The sequence below is a fragment of the Eufriesea mexicana genome, unplaced genomic scaffold (assembly GCF_001483705.2).
Source record: "Eufriesea mexicana isolate 0111107269 unplaced genomic scaffold, ASM148370v2 scaffold863, whole genome shotgun sequence".
Classification (NCBI taxonomy): domain Eukaryota; kingdom Metazoa; phylum Arthropoda; class Insecta; order Hymenoptera; family Apidae; genus Eufriesea; species Eufriesea mexicana.
The window spans coordinates 202737-226446 of record NW_016909035.1 but is presented as its reverse complement, the minus strand read 5'-3'; the positions used below and the strand labels follow the sequence as shown (position 1 = coordinate 226446).

The 23710-nt window shown below is 43.8% G+C and overlaps 1 protein-coding gene and 1 long non-coding RNA gene across 8 annotated transcripts in view; both read left to right on the top strand.

The window, feature by feature from the left end:
- Positions 1–3416: 3416 nt before the first annotated feature.
- The window catches only part of LOC108547066 (uncharacterized), a 33741-nt gene continuing 13447 nt past the window's right edge, over positions 3417–23710 (top strand). The window contains exons 1-12 of one of the 7 annotated variants that reach the window (XM_017899416.1): positions 3417–4573; positions 4665–5114; positions 5717–6042; positions 6125–6940; positions 7083–7194; positions 7300–7515; positions 7869–9602; positions 10058–10724; positions 12850–12953; positions 14799–14975; positions 15426–15608; positions 16160–16342. In XM_017899416.1, the coding sequence (XP_017754905.1) occupies positions 10303–10724; positions 12850–12953; positions 14799–14975; positions 15426–15608; positions 16160–16342 (1069 nt within the window). In that variant the 5' untranslated portion in view covers positions 3417–4573; positions 4665–5114; positions 5717–6042; ... (3 more) ...; positions 7869–9602; positions 10058–10302. Of the gene's footprint in view, positions 4574–4664; positions 5115–5716; positions 7195–7299; positions 7516–7868; positions 9603–10057; positions 10725–12849; positions 12954–14798; positions 14976–15425; positions 15609–16159; positions 16343–23710 lie in introns of all 7 variants that reach the window. The other 6 variants (XM_017899417.1, XM_017899418.1, XM_017899414.1 and 3 more) reach the window with 6 other exon arrangements.
- On the top strand, positions 19810–23676 carry LOC108547068 (uncharacterized). Its single transcript, XR_001890173.1, has 3 exons — positions 19810–21190; positions 21280–21488; positions 23388–23676. It is a non-coding gene; the product is annotated as an uncharacterized LOC108547068 (long non-coding RNA).

Below are 23710 nucleotides of genomic sequence, written 5' to 3'. Positions count from 1 at the left end.
GTCGCGTTAATTAACGACCCCGTCGATTAATACGCTCATCGTCGTGGAACGGAGATGGAAGAGATGAAATCGTTACACCGGTAACATACGTGTACACCGATACGTTGGACGTATACAGGGTGTAAAAGAAATATCGCCACGATCTTATCGGGTTCCCCGTTTTGCGCAACCGTGTTGTATGAAATTAGATTTCTAAGTCCGCTTTCTTTTCTCCGTTTTAGCGAGGGAATCGACGATGAGTCCCGGTACCTGGAAAACCACGAATCGGTTAGATCGGGAGGGAGATAATTAGGGTGTTTTTGGTGAAATTTTTCCGTTTCGATCGAACGAACCCTTACGTTCCCGTTGGATAGGAGGGTGGCCGGTTGGTTCTCTCACACCCTGTATGTAAGTACACGCGAACATACACACACAAAGGACATACACACGAACACTCACGGACACGCGTAGATGAAATGTAAAGGGACAAAGAAGATTCATCGTTTCTCCGAGTGCAACGCGCGCGATCATATTGTTTGATTATTGTTAAATCGCAGACGCTTTAATTGTTCGTTCGATTGTTGTTGTTCATTATTGTTACCGTCGTCCATTATCATCGTCGTTGGATGTCGCGATCATGATTGTATGGTCACAGCAGCCTGTCGATTGTCCTTTTTCCGTGATATTATTATCATTGTTATCGCCGTTATTATTATCGTTACCGTTACCATAGTCATTGCGTTACGTCTACGACCGTGAATATTATTATACGTTATTATTACTCTCATCGTCATTGTTATTATTACTATTATCATTTCGGTTATTATTGTTATTATCATCATTACGATTGGTACCGTTGTAGTTATTCTTATTATTACTGTATCATTACTGTAATTACGATTATTATTATTATCATTATTATTATTAACATCATCACTGCGACGATGGCGATTATTATTGTAATTGAATAAAACGTTCACCACGAGAGATATGAATATTAATCGAGTCTTTCGTTCGAGATCCTTTAAATAATTTTCCACTTTTTATCTTCGATCTTTCGATCTTTCCTTTTTTCGTATAAACTGGAATATCCTGATCGTCGTATAACACGTGAAAAAATTGCTAGTAAGTTATAATTAGTCGTCTACGACGGAATGTTTACTTTAATCGGGACCGTTCTTCCCTGTACGATGTTTGGGCATCTGAAAAAGTTAATTGCGAATTAAATTCGATTTATATTGGTTTTAACGAGTTACAGTAGTCAAACTTGTCACAGGTTCCTTTTTTACCGTCGTGTGGAAAGCATGTGACCGGTAAAACAGAAAGGTGGAGCTTGGCGGTTGCAGCTAATACAGAAATCTGTTTTACAGGCTCGTCACGTCTTCTTTTGCATAATTACGAATCGATTTCGCCAATTATACTCGAATTATCGATTTTAGAACGGTTGGTAGGTAATTGCCTCGCGTTTGCCTTGAATGGGGAGATCGTACCTTATAAAACAATCGATGATGTAATTTCAGGTTACACGGTAACAATTACATAACTCGGAGGTCGCGTGGGTTTTTATTAATAGACATCAGGTGTTTGTTACAAAAGTCGTTTGTTGCAGGAAATGGAACCGCCTCTTTTGATTGTTCCTGGAAGAATGTAGAAATGACGTTTTATATGAACTAAATACCGAGATAAAATCGATTACCACCAATCAATTAACTTGGATTTCTTCGATTTAATATCAATTCGAATGTCGATCAGTTTCGATCTAACAGATCTCAGGTGGCGTTAAGTCAAATGTAATCGAATCCCACTTCGCAATAACCTAACCTTAGCTCGCGTCAAGTTTCTGTGAAGTTTCTGACGTGTTGTTTTGTGAAGGTTATTGTTCCCAATAGAAAGGGAATATAAACATCCAACTAATAAATCTTAAATTTACAATCGAAGATGTGTGTACCTTTCGAGAAATTGCGTTCTCCGTAAATCTCTATTTAGCTTCTGTTTCTATCCAAACAGTACGACGTAAATCAACAGAACTACGACCGTAACCTGCAAATAAACAGAACACTGTTCGTTGGATTCGGAAATAATTGAAATCTCGCGAAGTGCTGTAACATTCCATTCAAACGAAAACCAGAAGGAAAGACGAACGTAGAAAGGCTAGGAGTGCTTACACGATTGGAAAAAATACATTAAAGAAGGGGAAAACAAAATAAACGAAATAAATTCCACGCTACCAGAAATCACTGTTCTCTTTCAACGAAACGAGGTAAAGAACGAAACAAAGAGAGAGTGGGGGGAAAGAGAAGGAGGGAAAGACGAAAGATTCTGTTCGAACTGAAGTTTTTGTGAGTCATTTCGATTTTCTAGCGAAGAAAAACTCGTCGATTCGTAACTCATCCACGTTGGGCCAAGAATAAGAGTTCGTCCTTGCGAAATCATACGGCGAGGTAAATCGGCTGGCCAAACGTCAAAATATCGCGACGCCCACTGGGATTTCTCTTTTCGATCTACGTCGTCGTAACGGTGTATGAGCCGGTCGATCGCGTGGGTGGCTTACGTAACACAGTATCGTGTTTGAGGGTTAGGCGTAATGTATAATCTCATTAGGAATCACCAAAGGGGGTTGCTGTCTAAGCTGTGTCGTAAAGCTCTGTTAAATCGCTCGACCGCGTTGCGGCATGAGATGCTTCGCGAAAACACACTGTTTACCTGGAACTGGTGAGTTACGCAGATGGATGATGGATGGATCGATGGCCGTGGTGGGTGGCGGTTGTTGTGCCGTTTTCGATAGCAGTGGATAGGTGTTCGTTGTCAATTGTGAATGATATATGGGGGAATTATTCGTGCGGATGTTCAGTTATTGCTCGGTTATTGCTTAACGAGTCTATGTTCATTGAGACTGGTAGTTGTTGTGCTGGGGAGTAGGAATCCTGAAACGATATCGACGCGTCTTTTACCAAACTAATTTTTTTATCATTTTCAGTTATCGAAATTGACACTCTTTGTTATGGAATCTAGTTTATTAGATTCACAGTGCTACCAAAATCAGCGATATTAAGAAAACAAGGGAATATCTATAATTTGGTGGGGAAGAAAAATTACTAATATTAGATATATAAATATATATAGGTATGTGATTACATGGAATGTGTTATACTTAAAACAAATTAATGTCTTAAATATTCTAACTTTCATCTTATTTTATACTATTGAAAGGATTAATCCTATGCAAAAGAGAACATAAGAAAAGTAAAATAGATAGATCACACGTATATTTATTTTAATATCATCCATATTTTAAGCACTCTGATTTTTATTTAAAAATATTAACGAGAGAATTAATATAGACGTCACTGGCGGTAGTTGGAAAGGTGAAAGAAGCATTCCAATGAAGAGGAATTGGAATAAACCTCAAGGTGAACAATTCTTTTTTTGAAGAGGGTTGTTGTTCCTCATAAACGTCCATTAAATCGGTCGAGTACGTAGGATTATACGATGGATCATAAAGGATATTTTTATCTGGCAGGGTGGATTCCACCAAGACCAATGGATCAATGTTGAAAGATACTTTTAGATCTGAGGTATCCTCGAGGAATCTACTTCCACGTCCATTTCTTTCATTTTATTCGAAATTACCCTCTCTTCGAGTATTTTGGCGCTCTTCACAGGAGTATACAAGTTGTCTAAAGACGTCGACATACTTTGCCGTATTCAGAATGTTCTTCCACGTTTATGCATCTCGTAACGAGCATAGGTACACTGTCATAGAATTATGGACATATTGGGGAGGCATTTGATGAGGTAGGAAAATTAAATAGGTTTAAAACTCGAGGATCCTCGAATCGGATTAAATCAGACCAAATTTGAATAAGTTGATCAGGCATGCAAATTCTTCTTGTATATTTTTACCTAGCAATCTCGAGGCATGGCTCATTATCTATGGTAATTCCTATCTCCCCTCATCAGCCAGTGCAAAAAATTAATTAACGTCATCCAATAGGACATTTCGTTTTGTATTTTGCCACCATTAGAAGCATGCACGAATATTCCTCAAGGTTTTATTAGAATTCGTTTATCGTATGAATAAGCAGCAACTGTTATTTCAAAGCTCGATTCCCCTTCATTATGGCTAGGATACAGGATGTTTCGCTTCGATTGCTATATCGTGCGTCGTGTTAAAAAGAATGAGGGTATAAAATAGGTGAATTAAAGATCCAATTTTACTAAACTTCTTCAGAATTTGCGTATCAAACGAGCCGTGACTAGTCGCACATGTCGCTATAATTCTAACAGCGCGTGCCCTAAGGGTTTCGTGCCCCATTCGAAGGGCGGCTCAGGGTGGAAAAGACCGCAGGGTTGCACGTGACTGCACGGCAGACCGGATGCGATTTTTTTCGTTTCACTAGGGAATTGCCCAGGAGACCGTGGGTCTAATTCGCCGCGTTAATGTTACGCGATGATCGTTGGAAACCGTGAGCAGAAATCGAGCCTCAGCGTGTAATAACATTAAAAAAGAAATGCAACGTGGAGCGGAACCTAAAGAGATCAAAGGATTAAAAAATACTATCTTCTGGTATCACTGAAAGCTTCAAGCCATCGGGTATCTATTAAAACTTTAAATATTTAATTAAGCTAAAATACCATGAAAGAAACTTCTAATCAAACAAATCCTGTTTTTCTCCTGTTTCCAGGTTTTCATTTACTACCCGATGCACGTCCACGTTATCTGCTCTTACACGGCCATTTAACCTACCTAAACAAGTCTCAGCATTCTTCACCTTAAACTTTCAACAAATAAATCACAGCTTACGAGGCAATCGCCTCGAGTTCAACGCATTCTTCTCGCGTCTAACAACGATCGTCTTCACGTAGCAGCAGATGCTTGGTGTACTCGCTTCCTGGTTCCCTTAGACGTCTAGAGTCTCCGCCTGCTTGATTTACGAACGACGAAGAGGGGGATCGATGACAACCGGTGTACATCCGTGGAAAAGAAGCTTCCTGGGACCGCGCAGATGCACACTGCGAAAACGCACGTGCCATGGACAATGGACCAATTGCGTGCAGAAGAGACGCTCCTCGACACTTCTGGAGACCTCTTCTTCGACAATGGGAGCAAGGAGACCCTGCACGTTACCTGTGAGGTAAGACAGTCGGAGAGGTTTGTCTGGGTGATGTCCAGATAACGGATGTTTCTCAAAGGGAATGGTCGTTGAAGAACGAGTGGGAATTAAAAGGGTGGTCACTTGAATTTGATCAATGGGGGGCAAGAATTGAATTTGTCGTGGTTTCAGTTTAACGTTGTTTTACAAAATAGAATTATACATCTGTGTATGTAAATAAGAATGGTAAGTCGTGGACAAGATCGTGATAGGATGTTATATATTTCATCTAAACAAAAGAGGTGTAAGTTAAACAAGCTGAGGGGATACGAGTATCGATAGTTTACTTTTACTATCTGTGGTATTTCAACGCTTGTTAGACTTTCCTGGTACCGAATCTAAAGTTTGTTTTGTTGAGAAATATTTTTGTACTTTCACCCCAGCTTCCTCTATACGTATTCTCTATATATACTGGATTTTTGGAATGCAAGCTTTCACCTAACTGCAGAGTGTCAATATTCATATAGTAATTAAATAAGGAAAACCGCTGTTAATTACTTCAAATCAATTTTACTTCCACATGAAGAATTTCTGGAACTGAAAATATAATCGTTGAATGAATTGTTAAAATTTTAATGGCACAGAGTCGAGATTGGAATCGAATCGTCATGAACATTAATCTGATACGACAGTCGATGGATACCAAGAATTTTATGACAGACGTTTCCACGTGGACACTATGGAAAAGCGGTATCGAAGGACAATGGCGACAGCTGGATCGCAGATCGATCTATTGAATGGTTCAAGAACAGAAACGAGGGATTAAATGTGGGAATTGGAACGAGGAAAATGTGGAAATTGTGATTTCGGGATAAGCTCGACACATTGTTACCAGCCTAACGTTGAATAGATCCTGCTCAAAGCACAGGGTGACCATTCTGGTGTCGTGGAACAAGGAAGGGCCATTATAGTACAACATAATTTCCAAATTACATGCAACTAAATAACCATTCGATATTAAATAATTTTAATATTGGAAAAATAATTTTCAGATCTAACTTGATCGGAGGAAAATTTATGCAAATGATGGAAACGAAGTACAGAGACGTAGATACCAAGATTTAAATTTTACCATATCTCCCCAACCGTGATATAAAATATCACCAGGATCTATAATGCGCCATTGAAAATTCAATTTGCATTCTCCAGTGCAACACAAATCCAGCAATTTCATCCTTGGAAAGAAGAAGTAATCCAACACGACCCAGACCCTCTCTGAAAAAGAAAACAAAGGAATTCTTCGACAGTCCATTCGACTTTTTCCCCCTCAGTCGATACAAGGAATCGGAACGAAAGAAACTGTCGCGTCGCGATTCGAAAGGAGCAGCTGTCGAAATCACAAACCGATCTTCCATGGAACAGAGCAAGCCGGAGATTAAAGGGGAGGATCCAGAGAAGGGAAAACCACCCCGATGCGGGAGCGTGCCCCCGCCAAAGAGCCCTCGTGCAGCCGAAAAACGAGCACGTGCTGTTGCGGGGTGGACCCCCAGATCAGGGATCTCCAACCACTCGATGTACGCGTAGAACTTTGAAATTAATTCGCGTTACCTTAATCAGGCAATTAAGATGGAGCAGGCTTGCCGAGGATAAAGTAGTAGCTTTACTTTCTTCGCCATGGTGCATGCTTTCTTCGAGGGACAAGATGAACAAGAGGTAGGAATATTCGTCAAAACTGCGCATATCGGACTCTGAAAGTTGGAGATCCCTGGGCAATCGAAGAATAGGGTTCCAGGGGTTGCAGCAGCGAGCAGGCGGTTCGTAGGATTCGCAGTTTGCATTATTAATCTCGAATTTTAATTGCTCGTTCGGTAAGTGTGCATTGTACATATTGTCACTATTATCCATCGTTACTCTAATTATTATTATATTGACAACCGAGTATTGTAACTAAAATTTTCAACAAGCTATCAACAGAATACATCTACTTACACTTCCTTGTATAAATTTCAGATAATACGTTATCATCCAAGTATTTAATATCCATTTACCATATAAAATATTCCAATTCACCCCAATACTATAATTATCATATGTCCTACACAAAACATCCCTATCTGAAAAGGTACTTGTATTAAGCAGTTCTATTCTTCATAAAACCTCTGAAGTGAGATATTCAGAATTTTTAATAAATCCTCTTCACTTTAAACGATCATTTTCAACCCGGCAGCACGCACTAACAGCTTTGAGTGGCACGCTGGCGGGGGACGCTGGCTTCCGGGGGTAGCGTGGACGCCAGTGGCTCATAGGATTCGCAGTTTAGGCTGTCAATGTTAGAGAACGGGCTGACAAGCACACGCTGCTTCGTGGCACACGGCGACGAATGCTCGACAGGAGCGGGTCACCTCGGTGCGTGTTTCTTCAGTGTCGGGCACGACGCCAAACAGTGCGTTCCTTTCATTCGGTTACACGCGGTCCTCCCGCTTCTTCCCTCGATCGTCGTCGCGTGCGAAGGGCGGCAAACGCGTTTGCTCGATCGCCAGATAGATACATCGTAGAAGCACAAGGACATCCACGACCACGGTACGAACCAACACCGTCAACTTTCTCCTCCTTCCATTCTCTTCTTGCTCTCAGTGATCGTGGGTGATTCATGCGTGGAGTTAAGCATCCTCTTTCTTTTCTCGTTCTTCCCGTTCGCGAAAGATGACGAGAAATGGGATAAGCGGAGGTTCGAATTGCTCTGTAATATACCCGAATTTTTCACGCCCTCTTCATCGTGGTTTTTCATTTCGACAGGATGAATCGGTGAGCTCGATCTTCGCGCGGAAAAACCAACCGAGTGGAGAGTGTGCGTGGACCAAGTGGTGGCCGCTCCTTTATCTGCCGCGAATTTCAAGAGGACACGTAGCAAGGTTTTCCGGAGTTTCTTCCTCTCCCGATCGTCCAGTGCAGAGGTAACATGCGGACTGCGAGGCGGAGATAGCGAAAGAGCGCGTTGGGATTTTGATGAATGGCCCCGGCTGCTTTTCGCGCTGATTTATCGCGGCAAGGCGTGCCGACAGCTTCGGAAAGTTTTATTTTCCAAAGACCACGAGGCTGGGGACCGTGGCGAAGATTTATGCACCTCGAAGGAACTCGAATGTCAAAGAAATGATCGAGATGGAGTGGAAGCTTTAATGTCGTAGATCGTTTGCGATGTGGCTGGTCAAAATCAAAAGGAAAAGCGTCAGGGGCAGGTGAACGCAGAATGTGTTCGCTTAAGATGGAAAGATTGCTCGTGGTCGCGAAAAAGCAGCAGCGAATGTTGGTCGACAGCGGCTGATTAGAGAGCGTGATCTATGCCATTGATCGATCGACCTGTGCCTTTGGAGAATTGTTCGATAAGGAACGAGTCGAATGTAAATTTCTTTTAAACGATCGACGTTTGTGAGCTGGTTGTGATTCTGTAGAAATCGATTGGCAAAGATAATTCGCGATAACAGTGTAGAAAGGAGGGAAAGAAGTCGCTGAGGAATTGGATATTATATTTTTGAGAATAATTTATCGAAAGCATAGAGGTAGCTTATTTATGTATATATTCTTAGAAGAAAATGAATTGAAACATCCATCGACGAAACTTATTTTTGTAAAGGAAGTACCAAAGGATTTGGATACGTATCGCAAGTAAGATTTCGTTCGTTAAAACCTGCTTCTGAGAGACTGATTATTCACCAAGACCTAAAGTTCAAGAATTTGCCAAAGAACCTTCTGAAAGTTTACAAACCACTTCGGCGAAGAGTCAGGGAATACCATCTTGAAGAGGAATCGACGAGTACTAATACAAAAATAGTCGAGGATCGTTCGTTCTTCCAGACGCGAGCCATTTTAAATTCATCGGTGTGCCTCATTCCTGAAATAAAACGGAAACAGCGCCATTCGTTGCGAAATTGACCAACAATGTAAATATGCAACGACTTCCAGTCAACAAAGTCGTCGATACTCGTTGCTTTACCAAATTACACAAACAGCTTATTCTTTGACAAAGTGCTGCCTCTAGAATTTTTACGTCCTGACTCGACAGAACAGTTTCCTATTCCAAAGCCAATAGGCTTTAACTTAAGCTCGGAAGAAGAGAAAAGGAAGATAATCTTAGAATAAGACGCATGAAGCACGTTATTAGATATTGATCAATGCCAGACAAAACGTGTAAGAACCCGTCTCGGAGAATCGAACGCGTGCTCCCGATACTATTCTAATCCGTGTCCTTGGCCAGTGAGCATCCAGCGTCGTCTAGAAGCCTGGAACTTGGCCGTGGCCGATTAATCGCGCACCGGGGTCTCTCGGCTGTGGCAACAAACCTGAGGATACCAGGAGGCGTCGAGCACGGGGGCCGAAAATAAAGAGAGCCACGATTTTCATCGGCAAATAATCGTACCTCTTCAGTCTTCCCAGGCTTATCCAACTCGCTGGTCGTATTTTTGCAAGAATCCTTCGGAAATTTATCTCCTCGAATGAGCAGGGACCGAAACCACGAACCTGACGACGTACCTAGTGAGTTTGACTTACATAGCTATTTTATTTTTCTAGATAGAATCCGAGTATGGAACACGTCGATACGTACAGTTCCTGGAAAGCGTTCGAAAGCGATTAGCAAGGTATTCGTGAGACTGTCTTTTATACGACACACAAGATGGAGATGTTTGTATGAGTAGCACTCGTAAGTAGGTTAATTAGTTTAAGTTACGGCGCACGCTGCTTTTTACTATTGACGTACGCTTTCAAAAACTTTCCGGAACGGTTTCGAACAGACTGCAGAGTATTAACAGAGGTTCGTGCAATTTGCGACGTTGAATGAGAACTCTGGCGTTGCAACAGGGTCGTTCTTGCTGTTTATTAGCCTATCACATTGATATAACACTCTATAAAGCTCGAAGGGAATTCAGTCCACTTTCCAACCCCAAAGTTTCTTCCCACACTCCTTACGATCTGTTCTACGTTTCTCACAGGTTCGAAAGGAAGGGACCAGAAAGAAGGATCGTCGACCCGTTGCATAAAGTGGTCCTCGAGTGTCCGAGCTCGGTTTCGAGGAGCAAAAGAGCCGCTGGCTGGCCATATCAGAGGCAGAAACAAGAAACAGAGGGAAATTGGTCCACCTTATCGACGCACTTGACTCCTTCGCTGTCTCGAGGAGGCTAATTTTAAGATCATCTCGAGAGGAGGACTCCTTCGACCTCTGTGATGATCAACGACCATGGCGCCAGGAGCAACGACCCTGACGAGTCTTTTGTTGTTGCTAATGGCTGTTGCGAGGTGTTCCCTAACGAAGAATGTCCTCGCGAGCACTCAGTCGCCATTCGCCAAGATTCTGAAGGGTGTCAAGCTACCGGGTGGCTATATGGAAGTGATCCAGGAAGACCATTGCTCGCACGGCTCTGTTCGGTTGACCTGCAGATCCCTCAAGGCCTCCATCTTCGTCCTGAAAGCGGAATACCAGGCGAATTTGACACGCATCTGCGCCTACGACCCGCAGAGGCTGACGATGAAGATGATGTACAAACGTCGAGGTAGCAGTTCGTCGTATAAGAGAAAGGAACTGAAGGGAAATTACATCGACGATGCTGATGACGAGCTTCGATTCGGGGTGGTGGATGTTAGGCAATCGTTGAACAGGAGGTACGTGCTGCTTGCCGGATACGATGTAACAGGGTGAAAGTGGGGAAAAAGTGAGCCACCGATTTCTCGGTCTTAAAATCGATCAGCATAGGCTTGAGACTATATTTTTCGATGTTCTGCGGGTTCGTGACAAGGCACTGCTTTCGCTTTTCGTTGCACTTCGACACAATATAACCGTCTGTGGTAATACGAGTCACCCACTGGACATCCGCAAGAGAAAGAGAGAGCAAAGAATATTCGGTTTGGGTTGGGTTACCACTGCGTAGACCACAGATCTAGAAAACCATTCCTACTACGTTCTCGTGCAAATACAAAGTGAAAGAAACATTTTTCTCCTAGTATACCTTCAATTCCGCTGTAGATCGATATGAAAATTGAACGGTAAAGGAAGATATACTGTATTCCAAATTTCGTATTCCACGTTTCGCATTCCGCGTTTAAAATTTGATATTTCCTGCGACTATCGTACTATAATACGAGGCTCTACGTCACCGTAGCCTAACATTACACTCACGCTATTGTCCGCAACAAATGTGGCCGTTCGCAGGAAGGTGCAGGGGTGGCGAGGACAATCGCGTGAATAGAGCCGCCGAAAGTAAACGTGGCACCGTGGAATTAGACAGGTTTCCGTTCCTCTTTCGCAAGAAATCGCCCCTCTCCTCTCTTTCTCTCTCTCTCTCTCTCCTCGAGGTTTCGTTCTTCGAGCTCGTGTGTCCCACACCGCGTGTCTTCGAGGGTGGAAACGAAATCTCGACACGCAAAATTGCCGTTTGATGTGCGTCAGCAAAGCGTACGTGAAGTTTTAATTGCCTTTTGAGCGACGTTCGATGCCCGTCGAAGGAGAAATCGCTTCCAGGAGAGTGCATCGCGCGTGAGGAGCACAGCTCGATGAACTTTGTAAATAAGGGGTTGCAGTCGCGAACAGGAGGGAGCGAACTACCCTATCTCCCACTTTGCCATCGAGTTTCCAGCGTCTTGACACGGAGCGACTGATTTTGTCATTGTTTCCTTTGTTGCGGAATTGTCATTTCGATCGGCTATGTGGAAGCATTAGCCAGGGAAATTAGGGTAGCGGAGAACATTCTTTCAAGGCTGTAGGAAATATTAGAACCAGTAAATCGTTCAAAATCCTGATCGTTAATATGTAGCTAGTTCAAGTAAGGTAGTTTCGGTTAAATATCGATGAAAGTACACACTTGACTTATTTACCGAAGACTCTGCTAGTTTGATTAATCGTTTGAAGTACCTCAGCATCGTTGAACTGCAATTAGGAGCTGTCAGAGAATTCTCGAAAATGCTTTTCAAAATTTTCCTGCTGCTTTTGCAAGTATCCATAAAAATGTGTCACTCTCCGTAGCATTTTGGTTGAAAATCAGAGGTCATCCATTTCGATTGAACACGTTTGAAACTCATTTCGATGTCGGAAACGTGTGGATGAAAGGCTCGCGAGCCGAAAGGTTAGCTGCGTCGAAAAATTCAAAGGGATTCCTCGCGTGGGTGGCACATGAAACGTTATTTCCCTTTTATTTCCGGCAAGGGGAACGAAGCGATAAAAATCGACGAGGGGAAAGAGGGAGGGTAGTCACCCCACGGCGAAAAGGGTGAAAATCGACCATGGCCATTGTTCCGCGTAGCGAGGCTACTTTCGATCCCTGCGCAACAATCATCTCGATCTCTAAACAATCGCGATTTCTCCTTTGACCGGTCGCTGGCTGCTCGCGCTTTCGACACCCGGTACACAACCCCTAATGACCGGGCTCGCTTATTTAATTGACGACGCTGCACCGAGAAATCGATACAATCTGCGTTGCGCCGTTTGCGATACGCAAATTTATTGGCGTGCGTGTTTGAAACTACGAGATCGCTTCATGCACCGATCCGAGATAGGATTTGATGAATTTCTTCTGCTCTTCCCTGTGAATTTATAAACAACTGTAACTATGTTTCGCCTATGCGTGCGAATTATCGTTATAGACGATCTGCATTAGTCAATATCGAATATGAAGCATTGGGAATTCTTCAATTTTTAAATTTCTAAATTTGAAAACTTTTAATGTACAAATTGGAAAACGTTGTATGTAATTATGATGTGAAAATAATTTTAATAATAGTTTGCATACTTTAGATGCGCTGGACTGAAGCATTGCCGTTACAACTTTACCACCGACCAGCCAGGTGCCGTTTATTGGAATCCGGCCACTTTGCGGCTAAAATACGGGTGTATTCCCGGTAAGCATTTCTCAAACTTGGATTAACAGAGGCCTAGCTTTTAACGTAGAAATTTTAGTTTACGAGCTTGTATAATTTTCTATATAACTATGTATTCTATGTAACGCATGCGAACAGGAAGCACTTGTCTTTCCATTTCCATTGTTCACGTGCACGTTACTTCCTTCCTCCTCCAACGTACATGATCGATTTCCAGTCGCGTTGCATCGGTAACGTTCAATCTAGATAATCCGAAAGAAAAGAAGTACCGACTCACGTAGATCAAAGCAAGTGCGCGTGACATGTCACGCACATGTTCGCGGATTTATATCTCCCAAAATCATTTCTGACGTGTGAACTACGATCAAAATTTCTTTTCCAAATCTCTATCTTTTTGTTCAAATCAAGAAAATCTTGGATTCGAGGATTGAAGTAAAGATTGGGGTTTTTAAATTGTTAAAATTCTCGAATGGTGGACGAGGACACTTTCTCTTCCATTGGAGACGCGTAAAGTACCATTTCCCGTAATTTTCCAAACTGCTGCAAGGATTAGTAGAGGAAACGTGGTACAAAGCAATTGCGGCCTTCGATTTTGAAGGATTAGGAGCTTCGCCTGATAGTTGCACAATAGCCGACAGTCCTTTGGGAAAACGGCAACGTGTTCCGTAATAAACGGCATGTCACACGCGACAAAAGGCAGAAATTCGTGAGGGACACGCTAATCCCTTGTTTCTATGCAACCAAGCGCGTCCTAGAATCGTAAAAGACGCGGAACATTGAATGCGAAACATCCTTCTCTCCCTCGCAAATTACAGTCCTCGAGAGCCTCTTCAATCGGCCTACCTTTCCAACTTTATGACGATCGTTCCACGATCAATCTGCTAATAATTTCATGCACGATAGTCGTGTTCTCCTCTGCACGAGCAAAAGAATTCTGCATTAGAATAAAAATCCTCGTGCAACGTCTTACGAAGTAATCCCGAAAGACGAGCATACTTAATGCCTTTGTCGCAAAAAGATGCGTGCCTGCATTAGCCAACGAGAATTTCGCAACGTGCTGCTACTACATCGTAAATGAATTTTAATAAACAAGTACTTCTAGGCGATGTAAGCCATCGCTAATAAACCCACGTGATTTATAATATCACAATTCAGGATAGTCCGTGGAAGAAATTCAGCCATCGTGAAGCCATCGATCTTTCCTCGCGCGATTCGATGGCAGTTGCATAAAACTACCCCCCAGCTACCCCCGCGAAGGAATAAGAGCCGGTGAAGAACGAAATCGGGGAACAACGAACACCTTTCCGCGGAGAAATAGGTGGGAAGGGCCAAACCACCCCTTCGACGCCCTACAACCGGTTTCAGCCCCCTCCAGGTGCAGGTATTCTCCGGTCGGTTCACCCCTCCGTTGGAAAGTGGGGCAAGGACACCCTCGGTCAGGCCAAACGTCGCATAATGGTGGCCAGAGTCACACTCGAAATCGGCAAATGGACCGAAACGGATGCAGATGTTGATCCGGGCCCTTATGCCGACAAAAGTGTCGTTCTTTCCTGTCTCCGCGAAGAACAGTACCCCTGGGGGCTCGTTGCTCGGGGGTGGCAATTTAATTCGGGCGAGTCGAACCGGCGAAAATAGAGTTTCCTCGGGCTCGCAGGAATAATTTATATGTGTTTTTTCTCCACGCTTGCACGTCAGGGAAGAAATTTAATTTCCTCTCCACCCCCTCTCCACCCCGAAGAGAGGCATCCGACACGTAAAGTAGGAATATTTATGGTCGTGCGTTGACATTACGGTTGCTCCGTTTTGCTTCCTCTCCTGTTTCGATGCTCGAGCTTCGATTTATACATTTTTCGGGGGTTGTTTCAGAGGCTGCCGTGAGGAAATATTGCAACGAGGAACTGAAGGTGGTCCCAGGCGAGGGTGGCTTCATAAATTCACCCGGATACCCGCATTACTACCTCGGACAGAATACGTGCGGCTGGACCTTCAGGTCGGCTCCTGGGCACAGGATCGTCCTCACGTTCCACGACCTGAATATCCGGGGTGAGTATCGATCCGGGGGTTCCACTTGCCCCTGTCGCTAACCCTCCCTACTGTGGGATTAACCCGTGTGGATCTTGCATGGAATCGATTAAGAAATCACGAGCCATCATGGTGTGCTTTTCGAAGATAATAATCGAGCTTCGGGTTAGGGTTAATATTTAAATGTTACTCGGGAACGCGAAGTCCTCGTATGCTTCGGGAACTCGTATGTTTCTTTCAAATTTAATCCCTCGGGACTAGGACTAGCAGACTAGCTCAGAATAGGTGGTTCTTTTTCTCGTTGCGGTCACCAAAAACGTACAGTTGCTTTATTAACAAAGAAATATATATATATCAATGATCAGGATTGATAAATGGTGCAAGTGGAATACAGATAGGAGAATTAAGAATCGAATATTGAATTTTGTGTGCAATTGAGCAAAATAAGCAATGAAATATTCCATGTTGTAGACCCAGAAGCAGACGGAAGTTGCGTGGACATCGTGAGAGTGAGAGAAAAAGGAAGAACGTTGTTCGAGTATTGCGGTACCGTGGCTGGAGTGAAGGTCGTCTCGAACTCGAACGTGATCACCCTCGACCTTGTAGCCACGAAGAGCCTGTACACGGCACGGGGATTCTTCTTGCAATATCAAGGTCGGTCTAGTCCCGGGAGGACGACGGCAATGCGTTCCTGCCTTTTTTGTGAAATCGAAGCTCTCCGAGATGAATGAAACCCGACACGAGCAAACATTCACAACTGCGCAATGAAACCCTTTCATCCAGAAATAACATTGACGAATCTATTTTCAAGGCAGAAACCTGCTTGACACGTGTCCTGACGTTTCCGCGTCTTGCTTCACTGATCCCTATTCGCGATTACCGTTACGATACAATGATCAGTGTTATTGGTACTTGTATTTATCCATTATTGTATTTCCTTCCACCGTGCAATCTTGCGTCAGTGCTTGTCAGTCATTGTTGCAAAATTATCTTCGCGATAAGCGTAATTTTCGCGTTTATATTCCACTGGCCAAGTCCTGCCAAGGAAAAATGTTGAATGATCAAGTATACGTACGTGATTGAAATGACAAGACAAGTAGTTGTCGCGATTTTGACGTGCCAAGTGATCATAATTTGACGCGATGAATAGGAACTGTTCATATGTAAATGACCAGCGATTCCATAACATGGTATTAATGTTCCAGTGCTAGGGTGTCCGAACGTCTCAGCGCCCAACGGAAGTTACATATTGAATGACACTCTGACTTCGAGGACTTTTCTATGCAAATTAGGCACCGTGTTCCCCGACAGCAAAGAAAGGACAAGGATACTCGAGTGCAAGCACGGGAAGTGGAGTGAGAATGTCATCGGCATACCGAGTTGTACAGGTAACCGTGATTCCTTTTTTATCAACGAATCTTCTCTTACGTCCTACATGCAACGTATCATTGACACAAAAGATTAACATGACACGTCTTGTAAATTTCATACACAGATCCTATATCGCACAGGTATTGCTATCCTAGGCAGTTTACAAGGATTAAATAATCTACTGGAAACACGACCCACTAAAAATATCCTTAAGGAGAAAATTATTCGCAAATTTCGTCCACGTTAAATCTAATTTGTTGTATATACACGATTGATCGTTAGAAAATAATGAAAGAGGAAACAAGGCAAAGGATGAAATCGGTAATACAACCTCCGCGTTACAAAATTCACGAGGCATAATTCCAACTTAAACCTTGCCCTGCGAGAGACCTCCGATTCTCTCCGGCCCATCAGTATCTATTATCGATAAAACAATAAGCCGGTATCTGCGCCTCTATCGATATCTCCATGTTCGTAAAGAAAACATGGACAATTTACGGTGGTCGAGGCGCTCCAGTCGGTCGCTACGTTCCTCACGAGTCTCCCGGGAACTCATGGCTGCCCATTGCGTTCGAAAGGGGAAACCCCGTAGTGGGGGATATCGCGGCGAACGGGAGGGATACAGGAAGAGGGGTTGACGGAGCGCGAGGGGCGGGGCAGGAAGAAGGAAAAAGACGGAGGGAAAGAATCTTGGGGCGGAGAAGTATTCGTATAGGCACCATACATCGGCAGCGTCGCGCACGTAACGACGCCAGCCGTCTCGACGCCACGTGTCTGCGCGAAAAAATCATTCGAAAATCAACATTTCGTATCGATGAACCCGCGAGACGATCCTGCTTCTCCGCCGAATTTTATCTCGTTGAACGCATCGTTGGCCGGTTGATCAGTGACATCGATCGCATCACGAAACAACCACGAGGAACGAGAGAATAACGCACCAACCACCTTCACGTCGCTCGAGCTTCATCAGGTAATTTATTTCAGTAAAATCAATGGAACGTGCGTCTGTTATCCTCTGTTATCGCCGGTTTCGTGCATCTCGCGGCCAATTGTTTAACCGTTCCTGGAAAGCACGAGTTTGCGGAGCAGCGTCTGAAGACGATACATCAACGTCCACGATATGACACGCGATAAATCCGCGTCTCCTCGTCTTCGCTTCTTCATTTTCGTTGCTTGCGGTTCACCGCGAATACGCGATTTCGCGTGCTCGACTGAATCAACGGTAACCATCATGCCACGCCGGGTCAAAGTGATCTTCTGGAAGCTCGGTAATCGAGCGGAATTCTGAATTACTTAACGGCACCCGGGCTCTTTCTTCGCGCTGTCGGCTGATCATCGGCTCCTTAAAACGCGACACGTTCAGCGGATTATTAATTACCCTGGCACAGTCGTGCTGACGAGACGTCTACTTAATCTGCAAAATCTTCTCGACTTTAGCTCCCTGCTGAGATATGCAATAAATTTCAACATCGACTTACCTACCCGATGAAATTGCGTCGAATAATCGAAATTTCCTTGGTTTTCTGGATAGTCGTTCCATGGTCTGGGACACAGTCTTCTAGATTCGCGAGGAATCTAATTATCTACTAATTATTCAGGAATAATATTCCTGTTAGGCGGACGGGTGACGAAATGCAGCTTGTTCTAGCTTTATCGCCAATAGCGACAGTTGCGTAAGCGTATCTCGATATTTGCCTTCTCTTCGAAACTTTTCGTAATCGCCTGAATGGCGCACGCGTTATCGGCCAGGTGGTTTCCTCCCGAAAATCGACCGATTCCGCTGACGATACAGCACCGCTAATTCGACCGTTGAACGAAGGCATTAAAAGCAGCACGGAACGAACAGCTGCCAGCCGAATGAAAAGTTTCGCGCGGCGAGGGAAAAAAAATTGCCCGAATCCTCCGCGGCTTTTCACGCCTCTCGAACAAAGGGGATCTGGAAGAATGTGTCTGTCCGGTGTTCTTTGTGCGTCCCTCCATTCACCGTGATAATAACTCCGTCGGCCCGGAAGGATTTTCCAGCGCGAGAATATCGAGAAGTTTTCGCGGAGGCTTTCACCGGCCGCAAGAAAATGCCTCCGAGATTATTGCCTTTCTTACCGGAGGAACTTGGAATTTAAAAGCAATAGAACGAGGCCGAGATGCTTGTATATCGTGACGGTGATTGAATTTCAGAGCAGAAGATTGTTCCAAGTAGCATCGATTTCTTTTTTTCTTTTTTTTTTCCGTTTCCTTTTTTCGTTGAAAAGCTGAACGTAGTCGAGGAAGGCCATTAATAAGATATTCCGAAGATGGGGAAAGAGGAATGAGAAGATAATAAGCAAGTAGTTTGGTTTAGTGTATATTATTATTCGAATCTTGCTCGAGGCAAGTCGCTAGATTGGAAACTGAAATATCCAGTACTCTCGGTGAAATTCGAAGCTAAAAGCCTCGAATTGGGCAACCCTCTCTTATTTGGAAGACAAAGAGCACATTGTCTATAGGTTTGTCTCTCTGGGTCAGTCGTTGATGAAAACGTTCTGTTCCCAATTCGCCAACGAATTCGGGAAATATATATGTATAAAATTGGAAATAGGCAAAAGAGTACGAATATTGATTTTTCATTTAGGAAATAATCAAGTATTGGAACGATATTCTAAAAATGTATTCAAATTATCGGAATATTCCCGCGCAAACCGCGTCCCAATTTTCCAACGTCCAGATCCGTACCATTGAGGGAACAAACTTTCGAAATTTTCCACCAAACAGCTGTACGAGCACACGTTCTCTTGCATTACATCTGCATATATTTCAAACAAATGCATAATTCAAAGGATATGCAGTTTCGGCTAGTAATGCGGTTGCACGAACGAGAAACGTGAGAGTGGAGAAGCAAAGTCCGTATTCGTCCTGGTGGTGGGAAAGAACAAGGAGTAGGAGAAGATAGCGATGAAAGTGGAGGGGATGATCGCCCCTATTGCCCCCCCACCACCGTTGCCTCCTTCCGCGCGAAGATAATTTTAGAGTCGACAAAATAAAACAACATTGCAGTTGCACATGTTCTCTGAGCAGCTGGGACCGACTTGAACTTTGAAAACGAGAGACCGAAAACTTGCTAACTCTCTATAGATAAATTGTTAACAGCTTGGTTAAAAGTTATCGCTTATTTAAATCGCGAAATCGAATTAGGAGAATTAGAAATAACTTATACTTTCAAATGTATTCGTTCTGGCACGATTCAGTCATCGGTCATACGAATTCTATAATACGCAATATGCATATGTGAGATATTTAAAAAACAATTCAAAACTGATTATAATAATTCAAAACGAAAATCGTGAAAATATTCAGCAGAGATAATAAACCCTGGAATACAAAAGCACTGTAAAATCAATAATCGAAAATGAATTACCAAACGGCAGATGCTAGTGAAAGGTGAAAGAAATGCCAGGTCACGCAATTGATGAAAAATAAAAGAAAAAAAGCAGTATGGAAGAAACACTATGCAATAGTTGCGAGAGAACGGTTGATCGAATCGAAAGAGGACAGCTTGTTTTCATCCCGAACAGAATTCGCGTGGGAGGTGGTCGGAAAGGAATATTCTGGTGGGGGTGACGGTTGCCCCTGTTTATTCCCCCACCAATGCCACTACTCTTTCCATCTCTATCGCTCTGCCCACACCACGAAGAGGTTTCCCGAGCGTTGGTCGGTGGTGTTCGAGGTAGGGAAGGTTCGTGTCCAGTCGTCGTCGGAGTTTCTGATAGTGGGACCACGCGACTGTTGCCGTCTTATCGCCTCTTGCTTTTTATCAATGGAGAGCTCGTGTCACCGTCTTTCACGTTTACGTACGCACGCCTCGCGATTACGCTCAACGACGCACGCGCGATATCGTGAGGAGAAGAGAAACAGACGCTCTGGACGCCCGATTCCAAGGGAGACCAGCCTGGAATCCTGCCCGTCCCGTTTCTGGACGACGGATAGTTTCTCACGACTCGAAGAGAAGTCGATGGAATAAAACAAGTTGGTCCAGAGGTCCGCGGTGTGTATCACTTCGGTTGATAGCTTCGCTCGAAGCCTGGCTACGGTTTTTTTCTATTCGATATATCGAATACCTCGCACGAGCGAACCAGAAAGGAAGAATTCACCTTGGAAGCTTAATGCACTGTAGAAAAAACGAGGAAGGACGTGATTTTTGTTCTCCTTGTTATCGGTGAAAGAGCATATTCGGGTGCAGGTCAAGCGAAGGAAAGAAAAAGAACCGTTCAGAGACTCGGTCGCAGTCCGTACGCTCTACTCAACTAGTCTCGGTTGACTTTACTTCGATGGAGTTGGACAGCCTGACGCGGCCGAGAAAACTATCGTGGACAGGACGAATTTGATCCGCTTCTGGTCCTACCCGCTCTTTTGACGCTCTGGTTTCGTTACTGGAAGAGAAACGAAAAGAAACCGGCTACAGGGAAAGTCGATTGACACTGGAGCAGTCCCCTGGGCTGGTATCGGACCACTGAAACAGGGAATCGACTAAATTCTAAATAGATTCGTTCACGAATCGATGAAAAATATTTACGGATATCGAAATTAATATCGAAATTAGACACCCTACATATAGTACAGATAAAAAGGAAAGAAATTCGGCAACTAAAGGCAAGTTTTCACGAGAGTAATGAGTCAACGAGGCATGTCTAATTAAAGACAAATCGGATCTCGATCGAAAGAGCGAATAATATCGGTGTGCTTGGATCTATGTAGTTGTATGTTTCGAGGAAAAGTATTTTTAAGGGCGTATTTTTGAGAATGATCGCCTAGCGGAGCCAAAGAGTCTGCCGAGAGTAAATTAAGCCTGGGCAAAGTTCGATTGAAAATCAGGCCTTGAATTTTGACGCGTGGTACGAAAATAGTTTGAATAGGAGAAAGGCGTGCAGTTAGAGAACGCGTTTACTTTTGAGGACGCCATAATCACGTTCCATGCTTTCAGTCTCTGGAAAACCACTGGATATCCTTTGTTTGGTACAAATTAATCCTCGGAAGTCCGAGCCAGAGTCGCGACGGACGGAATTCGAACTAAATTGGGTTTGCGGAAGAGCACGTGACCGAGAGAAACTTGGAGGGAAAACAGTAAAGCAGGACAACTTTAATCAGACGATCAACCGAAAAGCTACACACGAACACACACACGTTAAGCAGGTATTGCAAATTTTCTTACGGCGCCAGAGAATGCCTTTTGCTCGTGCAGATTGTACGCTATATATACGTTACGAGGTTGCGAGGAAAAAGAAACAGGCTGCACAGTGGGCAACGTAAAAAGACGCGTATTATACACAACAGAGAGAGGTCCGTGCAACGGAACCAAAGGAAACGTGCGGTTGTGCACGACTCACCTCTCCTTTTTGCCTCGCATGCCTGTCTCTCTCTTTCTCTTTGTGCCACGGTCTTTCTCTTCCTTCGAATTCCCTCAGCAGACGAGCACGACGCCGATTGACGCAACGTATTTGTCGCGCAACAAGGTCGACTTTAACCGTTGCGAACACATGTCCCACGGATATCTCGCGAAAATTATCATCTCGAAAAAAAATAAACTTGACAACGGGAATTAGACACAGATGTTGTTTTCGCGATTGGATCAAAATTCGTTTCATAACCTCATTTTGGCACCACGGTAAATTCTTATTCGCGGTGAATTGTTATAAAAGATTGGTTTTGTTAGCACTTAACGAAACTTTCACGAAACACAGTACGCATTTTAAAGGAAATTCGTTCAGATTTCGTCGATAGGAAAGAGTCGAATCTCGAAGTGGTTCTCGTGTATACAAAGAACGTCGAATGTTTCAGAAAAGAGGGGATAAGGATAGTCCATGTGGCGTCGTTAACTCAGGGTCGTGTTTATCGTTCTTGACGCCCCGCACGATTGCTTTATGACTTTTTTGTTAATCCGATATTCGGACGGACATACTTGAATAATTCATTGGTACCTCGTGACACATTTTCGAATAATTTATAATCGATATTTCCTTTGATTGGTAAAATTATGAATGCATAGTACTATGCAAAATTTTTAAATCAATTTTCTTTCCTTCGCGAATATATTGCAATAGTATCAAATATAGTCACGTTGTTCGAAATTTGATCACGGCAGTAAATGGAACGTTCCGATTGGTCGATCGACTTATGGAATTTAAAAGTCACCAGAATATCAATCGCGTATTTCGCGCGTGTGAAACTACTTCAAAATGGTGGGAGGTATAGCTCGGTAGAGGGGGCACGATACAAAGAGAGATGCACCGGTCGTGAAGACAGCAATAAGCGATAAGAAAACGCACTCTTTTTGGTCTGTTCTTTTACGAACGTATCCGATTTTTCTACTGGACACTCGGCACGGGGTCAAAGAGCATCGTGGTCGTGAACGAATGGAGGCGTCGTCCCGTCACGCCACGCGCTTCTCGCCGATGATAAAACCGATGGAATAGCGGCGATCTCGCTCAGTTTGTCCCTTCTGCTCCGTGCGCCTTCTACCGACTGCTTATCTATCTTCACCAGTGTGACGTCATTCGCGTTGTCTTCGAATTTCCGGAAAATCCTCTATGGCAAAGGGTTCGTTCGAAATCATAGAATCGTTGAAAATCGCGTTATTTAGACAAGTATAGCAACTGGTGACGTGTTCGTCCGTAATTAAAAACTAACTTCGTGAAAAAGATCGATGAAGAAATATCGCATCTTCTGTACTCCTTGTTTGGTGGTGGGGCATCACAGATTATTTAACTCGGTTTGGGGTTAGGTTTCGAGTTTTACTATTCAAGGCGCGAACGGAGTGAGACTTCGCATCCTGAGTGACTGACTACTTCGAAGGAATCGATCTTCTGTATCGACTCGGCTCGTTACTTGGCTGCAAATTTCCTTCTTGTTCGGTCCACTTAATGACGCGATCGATCGGAAACAGCGAGCGAATTTTTCGGACAAATACCACGGGAAATTCGCGATTCTATAGCAGAGAGATTAATTTGGAAGTAATTGGGAAATAAATGAGGAATAATTCGGCGGAAGATAGACCGTGATCTGTTCGAATTCCGAGTCGTCTATTATGATTAGATAGTGATAGACGATACAGCGAAGACGCAAAAACTGGGAAAGAAAGGAGGAGAGAGACCGCGAAAGAAGACAGAGACAGGAGAGAGGAGAGGCTTTAGGGAGAGACTCCACGCCAGAGTGGTTTGAACGCGGACCCACTGATGCTATAGTAGTACAGTTGGAGGAGCCAGCAGGAGCTGTCCGTTTAACCGAAGTGTCGTGCAGGAACGCGTTATGGTGGCGAATAGCAGCTGACAGCGCGCGGCCACACAGAAATTCAGTGTAAGGGAGGACCGGCGAGGAGCTTCTTACCGATTCTTCACCATGATACGAATATTCACGGA